The 16,255-nt window shown below is 46.6% G+C and overlaps 1 protein-coding gene across 2 annotated transcripts in view; it reads right to left on the bottom strand.

The window, feature by feature from the left end:
- Positions 1 to 15,397, bottom strand: part of LOC147890895 (receptor homology region, transmembrane domain- and RING domain-containing protein 1-like) — a 44,060-nt gene extending 28,663 nt beyond the window's left edge. The window contains exon 1 of one of the 2 annotated variants that reach the window (XM_087389943.1): positions 14,695 to 15,397. In XM_087389943.1, coding sequence (XP_087246069.1) covers positions 14,695 to 14,884 — 190 coding nt within the window. In that variant the 5' untranslated portion in view covers positions 14,885 to 15,397. The remainder of the gene's footprint in view (positions 1 to 14,694) is intronic. The other variant, XM_087389942.1, reaches the window with a different exon arrangement.
- Positions 15,398 to 16,255: the final 858 nt, after the last annotated feature.

The raw sequence follows: 16,255 nt of genomic DNA, 5'->3' as shown, positions 1-16,255 counted from the left end.
AAGCCTCACAATAAATGGCTAAGGCCCCCCTGACCCTCTCCAAGCTGGCTGCAGAGCCATCCACATATAGCACTGTGTCATTTGCGAACTCGGAGTCAAGGAGCTCCTCCTCCCGTCTGATCGAAAGCCACATCCCTGTAATACCAAAAGTCTGGGAGCACACAAAGTAACCTAAGGCCTCTGCCACGAAAAGGAAAAGATAAGGGGCCAGTAGGCAGCCCTGCCTCATTGAGCGGGAGAGAGGGAAGGCCTCACATGTATGGCAAATCATCTGGCAGGAACTGCCCGCATAGAGAGCTGATACCCCTCTGATCCATCTCTCAGAGAAACCAAGCCTTTGCATGGTCCCCTCCAAGAAAGACCACTCCACCCACTCATATGCCTTCTCCACGAAGAATGCCGAGCGGCTACGCCTCCTCCATGGCCCAGTCCACATACCTTCTGTCACCACAATGTAAATATCCTAAGTCAAAGTACAGTTGACCATTTATTTGATCATAATTAAAGAGTTTTATATGTGTTAATTATGGTCAAAGAGTTATTTTAATGGTCAAAGGATTGACTACGGTCAAAGATACTTGACTCTAGTCAAGTAAACCTGACTTCGATCAAGGAGACTTGGTTTATTACCAAGAGGGTTAACTGCGGTTAACCAGAGAACTACAGAGCCGACTACGGTCAAAGAGTGTTGACTTCGGTCAACAAGACTTGGCATGCACCAAGAGGGTTAACCCCGGTTAACCAAGATGTGCCAACTTCGGTTGGAGAGACTTGGCTATAGTTAAGGCGCCTCGACCCTTGGTCAAAGCTCCTTAATTATAATCAAGAGCGTTGACTCCGATCAACCAGAGAATAAATATATATATATTTTTTATATATTTGTTTAGATGTGCACATGTGTTCAGTGGGGACGCCCACCGTGACTAGAATTAGTCCACAGTGTGTTATTTGCATGCAAAGCGCTAACAATTAATGGGTGCCATGGTGGTGCGCTTTAATTAATTGTTGCAGGTACTAGGAAGAGTTATTTTTCCTAAGCGCTACGGGAGCCTGACAAGCATCTAGGAGGCGGTTCGTGTGACCAAGTGCTTTGAAGACTCCAGAATGGCCCTTAGTGGCATGTAATAGGAGATTTTAGACAAGTGGCATGTTGCCAATTTGAAATGAGCTTGAAGCTCTTGTAAGGATTCACGTTTTTGGATTTTAGGATGGGCAGCTCTACGCTGAACTGTGTACTCGAATTCTCTCTCATGAATAAAAACCTTGGGGGGGGGTCCAGCCTGACGTTTTGTCCTATGCCCTAGTGCATCTACAAAGAGAGGGAGTGAGGGAGCTTATGAAAGTATAATTGCTGTCTTTTATGAGCTGTAATTGCTGTCTTTTATGAGCGAGTCGGTTATATTGGTATCAGAGCTTTGGTTCGCTGCCTTTCAAGGTAGTGACGGTCTGAGGAAAAACGTGAGAACAGGATGAAGCAATGGTAATGAATGGCCGTCCCAAAAGCTTGCATGAAGATTGCAAATGGCGAAGGAAATGCCTACGCGATGCCTCGGATGGAGGTTTTTAGATGACGCGTGAGTATAGGAGGAGTAAAGATCTATGCTGAGGGCCGGTGCACTAGAAGAAGCGCTGCTTGTTTCTCGTGTGATAGCAAGTAATTGACGTGGAAATAGGCTATGCACGATATTGGGAGCGTCTGACGGAGGATGGTGTCAGTGATTTTAACGCGTGGGGAGATGCCTTAACGCATAGCGACTTTTTCACGAAGGCGCAGGCGTGTTATCTGACAGAGATGCGGACGGAGATAATAGACGCGAGCAAAATTCTTCCATGGCTGTTTTTGCGACCCTTTACGGAAGGAGATGCGTCGAAATGTTTGGTGAACAAGGGGCGTAACGCGCGATGCGTGATGATCTACAGAATTCCGTCGCCTACACACCCGTCTCTGACCTTAGGCTGATGTGGCAGCCCACCTGACGTGGCAGATCTAACGCGTGGTGCTGATGTGGCAGGCAAGGCAGCCAGAGCTGACGTGGCACATATGACACGTGGCAGTGCACAGAACAATGCTGACGTGTCATTCTGACATGTGTCGGCTGATGTGGCAGACCCACGTGCAGGGATGATGTGGCATGCACGTGTGAGATGACCTGGCATTCTAACAGGTGACATGGATGCTGACATGGCTGACCAGGGGTTAATCTAACTCAACCTTGGTAGTGGACTGGTTAGAGGTCCAGTTAGTTGACCCAACCAGTCTAGTCTGGTCACTGTAACCAGACTGTGACTAGTCCAGTTAGTCTAGTTGCAAACTAACCAGACCAGAACCAGTCAGTCTGGTTAGAGTAACTAGCCAGTTACTCCATCTGGTTACTGTTCTTTTTATAAAAAAAAGAACAGTTGCAGAGACTGTTTCTGCTACAGATTTCACCTGCCTGTCAGACTTTTACTGTCAGAAAAGCAGCAGAAAAGCAGAGAAAACAGAGAAAGCAGATTTCTACTGTCAGAAAAGCAGCAGAAAAGCAGAGAAAGCAGAGATTTGCAGAAAAAGAAAATGCATGCCTTTGTACATTGGGAAGATGAATCAGATGCTTCTGAGTGCTTTTTGCAGTAGCCAGAAAAAGGGCAATACAATTGTTGATGCTCTAGCAATTTTGTGGCTTTATGCTTTGAATTGATAGCCCAGTTATTGGCACAAGTTGTGAATGTAAAACACCTCTTGTTGAGGTATTTTTCTGTTGGAAAAGCAAAGGTAGTTGTGCATCAGTTACCTACACGGTGTGTGTGTGTGTGAAATTTGCAGATCTCAGAATATGGATCAATCACCTATCCAGTGGGATTCACAAGATAGAGATGTACATCCAAGACAGAGAAGTGTGCCGCAAACTCAACAAGAATTTGAACAGATGGTACGCACTCGTATACAAGAGATGGAAAATCTCAAAAAGGATCCAAGGGCTCAGCATTTGTTTCAAGCAGAAGCTATGCCAATGCCAGAGGCACACTCTCGTGTACAGCCTGAGAAAGAAAGATCTCATAGGGGACGGTCTCATAGCAGGAAGAGATCGAGGCATCATCACCGATCTCCTAGTCCATCACCGTCTACTTCGAGTTCGACTTCTGTGTCTTCTTCTTCCTTATCAGATAAACCATCCAGGAAAAGAAGGAAACACAAGAAGTCTAAGAAGAGAAAGTCTTCCAAAGAGACCAAGGAATTTAAAGAGGGAGGAAAATCTCTCAAGTTTATGACCTACAATGGACAGTATGGTCATACAGACAAAGCATTGCAGTTCATCAGGTAGTTTGATGCTGCATTCGGCACAGAAAAGTTTTCAGAATCCTCCAAGTTAAGAATGGTCAGTTTGCACTTGACAGCAACAGCTAGTGCATGGTGGAGTGCACAGACCACAGATGGGTCAGCCCCAAGGAAGTGGAAGGACTTCAAGAAAGCCTTCTACCAGCAGTTTATGCCTAAACAGTTTAGAGACCATGTTCTTCAAGATTGGGACAGCTTGCATATGGATGCAGGAGATACAGTGGATGTGTACAACCAAAAGTTTTGGGATGCTTATTTGCAAGTTGCACCTTTCAAAAAGATCTCCAAAGGCACCCAAATGAGAAAGTACAGAGCAGGTCTCACTCCAAGAATTCAGGCAGTAGTGAATGCTTTGGGGGCAAAGAACATTCAAGACCTTATGCATTCAGCTTCAGTAGCTAGCCTTGTGCCGTTACAAGATCCATCTACAGTGTTGTCCTTGCATGCAGGACGTGCTCATAAAAAGAAAACTGATTTTTCAAAATCAGAAAAGAAAGAGTACCCCAAGGCTGAAAAGAAAGGGTTTCAGCCTCAGAAGCCGAGGGGTACTCAGTTTTCAAAGACTTATAAGGGCAAATCTCTATTCACCCCTGAACAGATAGCGGAATTCCGTAGAGATGGAAAATGCTTCAGGTGCGGCAAAGAGGGGCATGTGGCTGCCCAGTGCCCAGAAAAGCCTTCAACTTCGAAGGGAAAAGAGGCAGAGAAGCTATCATGGGGCAAAGTTAGAGACCACCAAGCGCTAATTTTATTTGATCCAGAGGCTACTAATAATTTCATATCAGAGGATCTAGCCCTGAGGCTGGGAATAAAGACGGAGGAGTTGGGCAGGGCTTTGGATGCCGATCAGATGTTCTGTGGGAATCATGTGCTAGTTACTCCCTTGATAGGGAAGCTCCGTCTTCATGTATAGAGTTATGTGGATCAGGAAGACTTCTTCATTTCTCCACTAAAACATCATGATGTAGTCTTGGGAATGCCTTGGTTTCATCGCAAGGCAGTGAAGTTGACTCTTCCTGAAAGAGTACTGGAGTTTGTGCATAGGGGGAAAAATCAGCGTTTAATTGCCAGGAATAAAGGGGAGACCATCCCCATTGTATCTGATGTTACATGTGGTAAAGCAATAAAGTCTGCAATTTCTGCGTACATGGTTTTTGTAAAAGAAAAAGAGAATGATATGCATGCTGAAATGAATGATGCAGACAAAGATAAGTTTCAGTTTCTTATAAACTTTAAAGATTGCTTTTCTGATACTTTGCCAGGGGAGTTACCCCCAGAGAGACCAGAAGATCATCAGATAGAGTTAATGCCTGGTAGTGAGCCACCAAACAGACCACCTTACAGAGTCAGTGCGACTCACAGAGAGGAGATTATGGCTCAGGTACAGGATTTGCTGTCCAAAGGGTTGATTCAGCCCAGCTCGTCTCCTTTTTGTTCCCCTGTACTGCTAGTACAGAAGAAAGATGGTTCATTCCGTATGTGCGTAGATTATCGCGCACTGAACAAAATGACCATCAAGAATAGATTCCCTATTCCGCGCATTGATGATGTGCTGGATCAGTTAAATGGAGCTTCAGTTTTCAGCAGGATAGACTTAAAGAGTGGCTATCACCAAGTGAGCCTCAGGATGTGCACAAGACAGCATTCCGCACTACATTCGGGTTGTATGAATACTTAGTGATGCCTTTTGGATTGACAAATGCTCCAGCCACATTCAATAGAATGATGGATCGCATCTTCCGAAAGTACAGGCATTTTACGGGTACTTTCTTTGATGATATCTTAGTCTTTTCTAAAACAGAAGAAGAGCACAGAGAACATCTTGCTATAGTATTTCAAGAGCTGAGAAATCATCAGCTCTACGCAAACAGCAAGAAAAGTGAATTCTTCTTGGAAGAAATCCACTATCTGGGGCATATAATATCCAAGAATGGGATACAAATGGATCCAACAAAGATCCATGCCATTCAGGAATGGCCAGAGCTGAAAACTGTGCATGAAGTTCGAAGTTTCCTAGGCCTGTGTTCTTACTACAGAAGGTTTATCAGACATTTTGCTGATATCGCAGCTCCATTACATGACCTTACTAAGAAAAATGTAGCCTTCACATGGGGAATATCACAGAAGAAAGCATTTAAGCAAGCTCATTTCATTCCGGTTCGCAAAACCATAAAGGCAGATCATATGGCTAAGCTTTTCATGGCACAAATTTTTAAACATCATGGTATGCCTAAGTCCATTTTTAGTGATCGAGATCCCAGAATGACCAGTCTATTCTGGAGAGCTTTATTTGATAACATGGGGACGAATCTGAATTTTTATTCTTCTTTCCATCCCCAGACAGATGGTCAAAGTGAAGTAGCAAATTCTACAATTTTGGATATGCTGAAATGCTACGTAGGTGACCAAAGTTCAGACTGGGAAAAGTACCTACAGTTAGTAGAGTTTGCTTACAATAATACAGTACATAGCTCTACAGGGAAAGCCCCTTTTGAGGTCATATATGGGAAGGTGATTTTGCCACCTATATTGAGGACCAAAGATGAAATATTTGCAGCTGATCAGTTTGTGAGAGACCTCCAGACAGCTTACAGCCAAGTCCGGACAGCAATTGAAAGGTCTCAAGAGAAACATAAAAGAGCTGCAGATAAGCATAGGAGACAGTTAGATCTCAAGGAAGGGGACTGGGTACTTTTGAGGTTTGAAAAAGCTAGGCTCCGCAAGTTGAAAGGCAAACAGAAAGTGTATGCAAAGTTATCTCCCAGATACTATGGCCCTTTCAGGGTTACAGAAAGAATAAATGAGGTTGCATAAAGATTAGCATTGCCAGAGCATTGGAGGATTCACAATGCATTCCATGTGAGTCTTCTAAAGAAATTCCACGGACCAGAGCCTACAGAACCAGTATCAGAGGATCCACCAGAAGTGGATGAGCTGGAGGAAGTCCTTCAGCCAGAGGAAATTGTGTACCATACTATACGTAAAGGCCCTCAGGGTAAGGAGTTTTACAAGTATCTTGTAAAATTCAAGAATTATACGGCATTAGATGCCAAGTGGATGAACGAAGACATGTTATCCGACCATCCACAGCTTTTGGATGTTTACAAGGAAGCTTTTCAGTTGAGGTCAACTGAATAGAAGCCAAGGGGATGTCACCACAATGTAAATATCCTAAGTCAAAGTACAGTTGACCATTTATTTGATCATAATTAAAGAGTTTTATATGTGTTAATTATGGTCAAAGAGTTATTTTAATGGTCAAAGGATTGACTACGGTCAAAGATACTTGACTCTAGTCAAGTAAACCTGACTTCGGTCAAGGAGACTTGGTTTATTACCAAGAGGGTTAACTGCGGTTAACCAGAGAACTACAGAGCCGACTACGGTCAGAGAGTGTTGACTTCGGTCAACAAGACTTGGCATGCGCCAAGAGGGTTAACCCCGGTTAACCAAGATGTGCCAACTTCGGTTGGAGAGACTTGGCTATAGTTAAGGCGCCTCGACCCTTGGTCAAAGCTCCTTAATTATAATCAAGAGCGTTGACTCCGATCAACCAGAGAATAAATATATATATATTTTTTATATATTTGTTTAGATGTGCACATGTGTTCAGTGGGGACGCCCACCGTCACTAGAATTAGTCCCCACAGTGTGTTATTTGCATGCAAAGCGCTAACAATTAATGGGTGCCATGGTGGTGCGCTTTAATTAATTGTTGCAGGTACTAGGAAGAGTTATTTTTCCTAAGCGCTACGGGAGCCTGACAAGCATCTGGGAGGCGGTTCGTGTGACCAAGTGCTTTGAAGACTCCAGAATGGCCCTTAGTGGCATGTAATAGGAGATTTTAGACAAGTGGCATGTTGCCAATTTGAAATGAGCTTGAAGCTCTTGTAAGGATTCACGTTTTTGGATTTTAGGATGGGCAGCTCTACGCTGAACTGTGTACTCGAATTCTCTCTCATGAATAAAAACCTTCGGGGGGGTCCAGCCCGACGTTTTGTCCTGGGCCCTAGTGCATCTACAGAGAGAGGGAGTGAGGGAGAGCTTATGAAAGTATAATTGCTGTCTTTTATCAGCTGTAATTGCTGTCTTTTATGAGCGAGTCGGTTATACCTTCCAGAATGTGGAAGATGTTATCAAGGATGCTACACTCCTGGACAAAACCGGTCTACGTCTCATGAATGATATCTGGGAGGTGGGGTCTCAGATGTAGACTCAAGACCTTAGCCAAGATCTTATAAGCGGTGTCCAGAAGGGTAATCAGTCTCCACTGCTGAATGTCTGACCTGTCACCCCCCTTCGGAAGCAGGCATGTCCAGCCTCTGCTCAAGGAGTATGGGAGTGATCCTGAGTCGAAGATCTCCTGGCAGGCTAGTCTGAAAGGGGTGGAGATATGCTCCCAGAAGCATCAAAAAAAGGTCAGGGCTAGGCCATCCTCACAAGGGCACTTCTGGGCTAGAAGGGCTTGAAGGACCTCCCGCAACTCCTCGTCTGTGAAAGGAGCCTCTAACCATCTGGTAAGGCCCGGTGAAACTACTAAGGGGACCTGCTCCCAAACCGCCTCTCTAGCCAAAATGGTGGTGGGCGATACCTCCTCTGATTGAAAAAGCTCGCTGTAGAAGGCTGTACAGCTCAAGGATCTCTTGCGGGTACGTGCGCATGTGTCCCTGTGCGTCTCGAATCCGCTGAAGCTAGGCTCCTGCGGACCGTGGTCCGATGGCCTGAAAGAACTCTCGGGTCATCCTATCTCCCTGTTGGACCCACTTGGGCTGAGGAGAATGGTATGAGAACTCTGCTTTGCGAACCTCCAAATCTTGTAGCTCCAAGCATGCACACTCCAAGCGATCCCTAAGCCACTGGGATCTCGGATCCTGCTCCCTGAGTCTCTCGATAGATGCAAGGTCTCTACGAATGGCTCTCACATGCTCCTGAAAAGCCGTTCTCCATGTGAGGGCTTGACTTTGGAGCTCCCGACTGCTGCGCTGAATCCTCTCGGCCACCCAAGCCGCCCAACCCTCCTCGGGTCAGCTCTCAGGCTGTCTCTAGAGATTTGCTATAAACTGCCTCCTAGAAAAGAACATTTGAAATACGAACCCCTTTTTGGGAGAGTCCATGAGGGGGCTGCTCTAAGTGCAGAACCGCTAGAGAATGGTCGGACCTAGTGGTGCCACTGCGTAGTAAAGCCCAATCCCTGATGTCGAATCTATCCAGACGCCCCAGTAGTCCATCTTGCCTCCGCTAGCCGAAGGAGAAGCGCAGGCTGCCCGGGGTCCTAGAAAACTCAAGCTCTCGCTAGGGGTCCCTACCATGAATCGCAAAGATGAAGTGCTCCCAAGTACTCTCCCCTGCTGGCATCTCTGCAAAAGAGGCTCCTCCTTGGTTATCCTCCAAGAACTCAAGATTATTGAAGTCCCCTCCAACAATCCATGAGTCCACCTCTGGGAGGCAATCCGTGAGCTATCGCCAGAAAGCCAGGCGATGCAGTCTGCAAGCAGGTGCGTACACGCTCAAGATACCAATCTGCGTCTCTCCTACTTGAAGGCCCATCCACACTGCGCAGCTTGGACTCACCCTGCACAAAAATGTATGGGGCTAGCCTGGGATGCTAAAGATGTAGACCCCTCCGCTCCTGCCCACTACTCCGGACCAAACCTCTAGGCCCCTCTGAGGGAGAAGACGGTGACAGTGTGTGATGTCTGCTGCGGAGAACATGTGCTCCTGAATCAAGAGAAAGTCCACTGGTCCACCTACTAGAGCCCGCTGCAATTCCTGACAGAGAAGCAGGTATTGCAGCTGACTGCGTGCATGGTCATGAAGGCCATGCACATTCCAGCTCACTACGGTCAAACTCATGGGGAAGGGGCGGCAGTGAACAAGGCTCGCATGTGCGTGGGAGCTTGCTCTAAGAAAACTGACTTCAACGACTTCGCCGGAGGTTTGGAGGGAGGGTAATATGTGTCCGTACGCCGACGAACCAATCACCACTGGCTCAATCCCTACCCTACATGCCCAGTACTACATGAAGGAGACATCTACGCCAAAGAGGTCGGCGCACTGCTGGAAGGTCCAGTAGTGAGGTTGTGAGAGAACCGTCTCCGCTGGCAGGCGGATCATTGCTACATCTAGGCGTGACCCTCGCTTCACTAGTGAGAAGCCAAGCTGGAAGTATGCAGAACCTCCGTGAGCGAGCCAGAGGTCCATGCCCTGAGGTCCCATCCACTCATCCATCATCTAGTAAATATGGTGCTCCATCATCGCGTCGACAAGCTCTGGTGTCCACTTCTCCACCCCTGTGGAGACAAAATGGAAGATCCGAACCGGGTGGGTGCCCGATCCTACCGTACTGATGCCCCCTTTACGGGGCTGCAAGACCGGAAAGGTCAACTCCAAGGGCATGGGGTAAGAATCCGTAATCTCCAAATAGTTCCAAGGTCCCAACCGCCAGAACTCTCGCGGTAACGGCCTCCCAGCACGCATGCGAAGCCTCACAGATTCATCGACATGACCCCGCTTCAATGGCTTACAGGGCTTCCACAAGCCCATGCCAAACACAACTGGCATGCTTGAGATTTATGCACTTCAAGCTCTAAAAACTTGAACACCTCTAAAGAGTCCCTGGTGTCAAGGCCAAAAAAAGAAACAATAAGCGCTATGTCTGCTCTCACAGCCCTCATTAGACTGAGTGATGCATAAACGCATCAAGGAACCCTTGGCCTCTCTGAAAAAGAGATAGTGCTGCCCGTTCATCATGTAGTACAGTGCGCATCCAAATATGAAGTACATTTCTGACTTGCCCTCATTCAAATGGCATAACTGGCATATTAACTACTCCCTAAGTGGTCCCCATGTCGTAGCTCCCAGCCTCAATGCAACATTTGTAAAAAGATACCTTCAATAGCCCAAGGCCCTACATAAAGCATGCAAGGTGGGATCCAAAGGCACCCTGGTTGTATGATGTGGCTGTTGAAAAAATAGGAGGGAATGAATCACTCAAACCTCCACCCAAGATCTCTCCCACTCTTCTTGACACTCAACTCAGATAACTGATCACAGATGCAATAAACACTCACTCAGAGATAACTTAAACGGAGAGAGAGAATATATTCATCCACCGGATGGTGGGCATAAAACTGGCTCCAGGGGAGCAATACAAAACTCAGCCAAGTGCTGAGGAGAATTGATGTAACTCTCTCTGTCAGACTGGACCAGCTCATTGACTCGTGTCCACCTTCTGACCAACCGCTACGAGCTGGTCCCGCACAACTTTCACCTTTGTCAGATGATCATGCACACTATCACCCTCATTCATATCAAGATTATAAAGCTGATGCTGAAGTGTAATGATACGAGCTGTATTATCGGTTTCATACAGCTCCTTCAGTATGGCCCACGCCTCTGAAGACGTCTCTGCCAACTGGATATGAGGAATCACAGCATCTGCTGTCGTGCCTATAAGCATTGCTAAGGCTTGTGCATCCCTCTCCTCCCATGCACAGAGTTCATCCACATCTGCTTCAACTAAAACTTCACCTCTTTTGTCCACAAGGTCCTCCGGCTTCTCTTCGGTCCCATTCACAATCTTCCATAACCTCCATGCCAACAGATGGCTTCGGATCTTGACTTTCCAGATTGGATAGTTCATCCCATCGAGCTTTCTAGCTTCACCGAAATTGGGGATAAATGAAGAAGGAAGATGACTGGAGAAGGAGAAAGGACGAGCAATGGATGTAGAGGCTTCTGAACGCTGATCCATCTCGGTGAATAGCAAAACTGAATAACTCAAACAGAAATAAATGTACTGACCTTCTGTGCTAGCCTGAGCTGAAAACAGAGTCGCCTTACTGCCAAGGGACTTCTTCCTTCAAAGAGTGCTTTGATGAGGAAGAGTTGAGAGCCTATGGCTCTGATACCATGTTGAAAAAATAGGAGGGAATGAATCACTCAAACCTCCACCCAAGATCTTTCCCACTCTTCTTGACACTCAACTCAGATAACTGATCACAGATGCAATAAACACTCACTCAGAGATAACTTAAACGGAGAGAGATAATATATTCATCCACCGGATGGTGGGCAGAAAACTGGCTCCAGGGGAGCAATACAAAACTCAGCCAAGTGCTGAGGAGAACTGATGTAACTCTCTCTGTCAGACTGGACCAGCTCTGAGTGCACAGCACAGCCTAGGAAGGAGGCTTTCTGTCCTGCACTGGATGCTAGAATGAAGGAAGGAGTGGACCTTTTATAGGCACTGCCCAGGCCCTCTGGATTGGCCGACCAGCAGGGTCAGTCCCCTGACTGGTGGCCGACCAGACTGTTCTGGAAATCCGACCAGGGTCGGCCCTGGTTGGTGGCCCTGGTTGGGCCGACTGGCCCTGCCACAGGCCCCTAAAAAAGGGTGCCCTGTGCAGCCAGTCCATGGGACTGTTGACGCCTCCAGGGAGGCACAGGGCCCCCCTATTTCTCTGCTGTTGCAGGCAGCAACCAGCCGGTGTGCTGGTTGCCTATGATGTCAGCCTGGGTCTCTCTTTCCCAGCCCTCCTACCTCTCACTGCCCCTTGTCCCCTCAAAACGGGGGCTCACAGGTGGGCACAGTGAGTCTCTAACAGTGGCCAAGTGGGGTGTCACCTTTCTAACTTGATGTTTTAGAAACTACGTGAAGGACTTTGACTAAGAGAAAAACCGAGAAAAACTTTTAATAAAACTTACAATTGTGGAAAAAACTGCTAAATACATTCTTTCAACAGTGCCCAGATTGTAGAGATAGAAAAGAAACATACACACTAAAATTTAGACAAGACCTGCTAAAAATAACATAAAGCAATAAAGACCCAAACCTTGTGGACCTGAAGTCTATGAATACTGAAGACCATTCAGAATTGAACTCTGACTTACAATTCCAAAGATATGAGACCTCAAACAAGGCTGTAAAATCCTAGAAATCAGCAAATGACATGTCCCATTTGACACATGGGCATGACTTCCATGTGGCTTGACACATGGTATGTGACACAAGATTCTCTAACATTCTAACGCCTGGCATTCCCACCACCCAAAACATGGCACCAACCTCCAAATGACAAGTGGCAGACATGGCATCCACTGGTCATGGCTAGGGCCAGTCACCAAGCCTCTTCAAGCCCACCAAAAATCAGGGGAATCTCCCACAACCCACTAAAGGGGAAAGGGAAATTCTCCCAAAGCTATGGTGGAGCCCCTACATACCTTTTAGGGAAAACCTGTTCCACTGTCACCCGCTAGAGCTAGAAAAGGAGGAGGACCCTCGCATACTTTGAAGCTTTCCTTGGGCCGCCCCTGCCTTAGAGTTCCCTTGCATTTAGCCTCCTCCCCTACCAGGCTGCGTCATGATGGCCCTGGTGCACCCACCAAGAATAGTCCAGGCCGAGGGCAACAGTAACAGATTTCTGTCATATTCCAGAAGCACCAGGACTCCCAATGGGACGCCAATCGAGCCCACATGGTAGCTTAGGTTACTCATGGACTAACACAGGATAAGAATAATGCCCGAGACAGATTAGATGTTAAGTCTTCAATGGATGGTTCTAATTGATGCCTAATGAGCTGTAACAACAACAGCACTGTGCATCCAATAAAAGGGTAGCTAGGCTTTCAATTACAGGACTATGAAATTTGACTCTTGCACTCTGGTGAATAAGGCGCCCGCTTACTGGGTCTAGATGCCTTGCACTCACCCCTGTAAAAATCTATATGAACCCTGTGATTCCAGGACCACTTATGTAAGTGCGTAAAGGCATTTGTTAGTTAGCTGAGCTCCATGAGTCCAGTATCAGCCTTAAAGTAATTTCCCTTGTATTTATAAACCTTGCACCACTATTCACAAGATGCACTGCATATGCACTAAAGGAGATGCAAGATAATGTTGTGCTTACTATAGGTTAGCTTAAAGACCTCCCTGTACTTTTGAAACTTGCACCATGTTCACGAGAGCAGATTCAAGATATTGATACACAGCCATAGGTTGAGTTTTTAAAAATGCCTCAAGCACTAAGCTCAATTAAAAGGCTAATAACTAACCAATTTAAAAGACCTCGCTCAAACAAAAGGCTAATCACTAACCATTTCCAATTCAACACTAAATAAGATTGTTCTCCACTGCAACAAATAGTGTATAATGTTGACTGCCTTTACTAGAAGTGGTAATTTCAAAGGCAAGAAATTTTGGCCTACTTGAGCACTCGTCACCGTAGGGAGTCCTTTGGGAGTAGTGCAGGCTTGGTTATTTGAAGTTTAGACGTGAGAGTTATTAAGGAATCAAGGTAGGGCAGTGCATAGTTGCCACGTTGCATTATTGGGTTAAGAATCCCATATACATAGGTGGCAATGTACATTTGGGTCTTCAGAACTATTCAAAGGCTACAGGTCTGAGGTCCTTAACCTTGGACATCCGTTTCTAGTCTATACTACGTGCTGGTGGAGTACTCACCCATATGGCTCTAACTCCAAAAAATTCCAGCACTCCCTCCAAGCCAAGGCTTGCAAAGTGAGCAGGACTATCAGTCCAATTGCTCTGCTGCTGTCGAGCCCAGTTGTCGAGCCCATGACAGCCCGTTTGTATTTTCATTTATATTTCCATTCATTTTCAACTGTAATTTCCTGTTCTAATTGAGCGATAAAGATGCCCTACACAACTTCGGATTAGCATTGTGAATTTCTATGGCATCACCTCCGTCACTACGGTGCCACATTAACTAGAGCACATACATAGGCTGTAATTTGCACCTTCTTTTCTAGTAATCCCTGCTCATACTGAATTCTCATGGAGCCACACGCTCATCAAGAAAAGATCAATGGATCCTGGAGGATACGGCAAGAAACCTTCTTCCTCGAATATAGTAGCATTAATATCATCATACAGTGGTCGCTGAAAAGCGCCGTCTCCAAGATTGCTCCAATTAACTTGGCATAGAATTTCCCAGCAGCCTTATTGAAAAGACAAGATCTTATCTTGTAAAATTCTTGCGCTGTAAGAAGAGAGACCCAGGGGTCTTATATAAGATGGGTGGCTCTAGCCTGACACAGGATATCCCCAAGAACTGAAACAGAAGATTCACCCCAAGAATGCACATTATACCTCGCGTCCAATAATGAACTGTAAGACCTTAGCACACTGATAAATTCTTAAAGAAAACCATGACATGAGGTCCCAGTTTGCCTTATGTTGAGCGTAGCAAAGACACCATTATGGTAAATTGAGCGGTTTCCTTTAGCGACCATCATCTCGCATCACGGCATTTGTAAATTCACGGAGCGGACGGCCGTCAGCAAGCGCCCAAGCGCACAATAGCACGTACCCAAAGATCGAGTGCAAATCAACCTTTACTAGTGAAAAGTAAACTTACCAAAGCTGGCTTCAACGTCCGGGAAGGGCAGGGAATCATTGGAAGACGTTATCAGAACCACGGTGGCATTTACCCTGCCGAGGATGAGAGTTAAAAGTACAAGAGTAAGCCCCGCCAGGGAGACCATAATTTCCCGGCGAGTTATGATCCTCGACGCACCAGCGCCCGTCTCATTGTCGGAGGTCGGCATACTGGATGAATCAAGCGTGGTGAAGGTGCATCCTGGAAGTGGGCGCTCCTGAGAAGGAAAACCTGAAAGGAATTCACTGCGTTGCTTGCAATCCCGATGAATCCTGGAAGTGGGCGCTCCTGAGAACTGCGTTACTTGCAATCCTGATGCAGTAGCTGGATGAATAAAGCGTGGAGAGATGAATCCTGGATGTGGGCGCTCCTGAGAACTGCGTTGTGTGCTATCCTGATGTAGTAGCTGGAAGAATCAAGAGTGGAGAAGGTGCAACCTGGATGTGGGCGGTCCTGAGAAAGAAAACCTGTAAGGAATTGACTGCGTTGCTTGCAATCCTGAAGGAGTTGGATGCGGTTATGTGGAGATGATTGGCTGGAGGCCAGAGGAAGAGGTTATGGAAGGGGAAGGGGAAGGGGAAGGGGAACACATGATGATGATTATTACGAGAAAGCGACAAGCCTTTGGCCTCACAAGTTCCTCGTTACCTTCTCAGCCCTTTTCTTCCGGCTCCTCACCCTCGCCCAAGTCAACCTCCATCCCCTAGGGTCTCCACTCTGGAAAATGTCACTTAGGGTGTTTCCACACACATGATGCATTTGGACCGTGGGTGGGCTGCGCACACACAATCTTGCCTGTCCATGAGCCTTGCACATGCCCACAAGCGGGCAAGTGTGAGAGCATAGGCAAAGAGCATTTGAGAGCGACACAAGTCTTTGAAGAAGAATACTTCGCACATTCCTCGTTACGATTTCCTCGGGCTCCCTAGTCAACCTCCACCTTGCCACTATAGGCTTAACATCACCCAAGTGGTAGGGTACAGACTCTAGGAAAATGTCACTCGCAAATCTACGGTACAAGGGCATGACCTAAAGAAGCAGTTTTTGGGCCAATGATTGCGAGTAAGCTCAACCGCCACCTCAGACTTATCCACGGTGAGAAAATGTATGGTGCCCACACTGCATGGCCAATCATACAACAAATGAATGCCTGTCCTAAGAGCTAAGATCACTGCACAAGCAAATCCACTGCCAAGGTTGTGGTGCCATATCTGTGTAGTCGGTGGCCATGATGAAAATAGTTGCATCTTCAACATGCGCAACAACCCGCCTCGACCTCAAGAATACCAACCGGCACCCATACCAGTGTACAGGCAATCGGCACTTGCACAAGCACCTCCAGGTCGGAGGCTGAATCTTCTTCTCGTCCGAACACAAGTCCTGCAATTACTCAAGAATCCAAATCCACGACCATATCCAAGAGCGCCAAATCCAGCTCCTCCAACAGTTCCAATACAACAACTTCAAGTCAAGGAAGTGAATTCACCATTCGAGTATGAAGCTGAGTACCCAGTATTCTATGTGGAAGGTGCATAAGGTT

Source organism: Dipteris shenzhenensis, chromosome 18, assembly GCF_047967505.1.
Source record: "Dipteris shenzhenensis isolate YYH24624 ecotype China chromosome 18, Dip_SZ_1.0, whole genome shotgun sequence".
Taxonomy (NCBI): Eukaryota; Viridiplantae; Streptophyta; class Polypodiopsida; order Gleicheniales; family Dipteridaceae; genus Dipteris; species Dipteris shenzhenensis.
The sequence above is the reverse complement of the archived record's forward strand: the minus strand, read 5'-3'. Positions and strand labels throughout refer to the sequence as shown.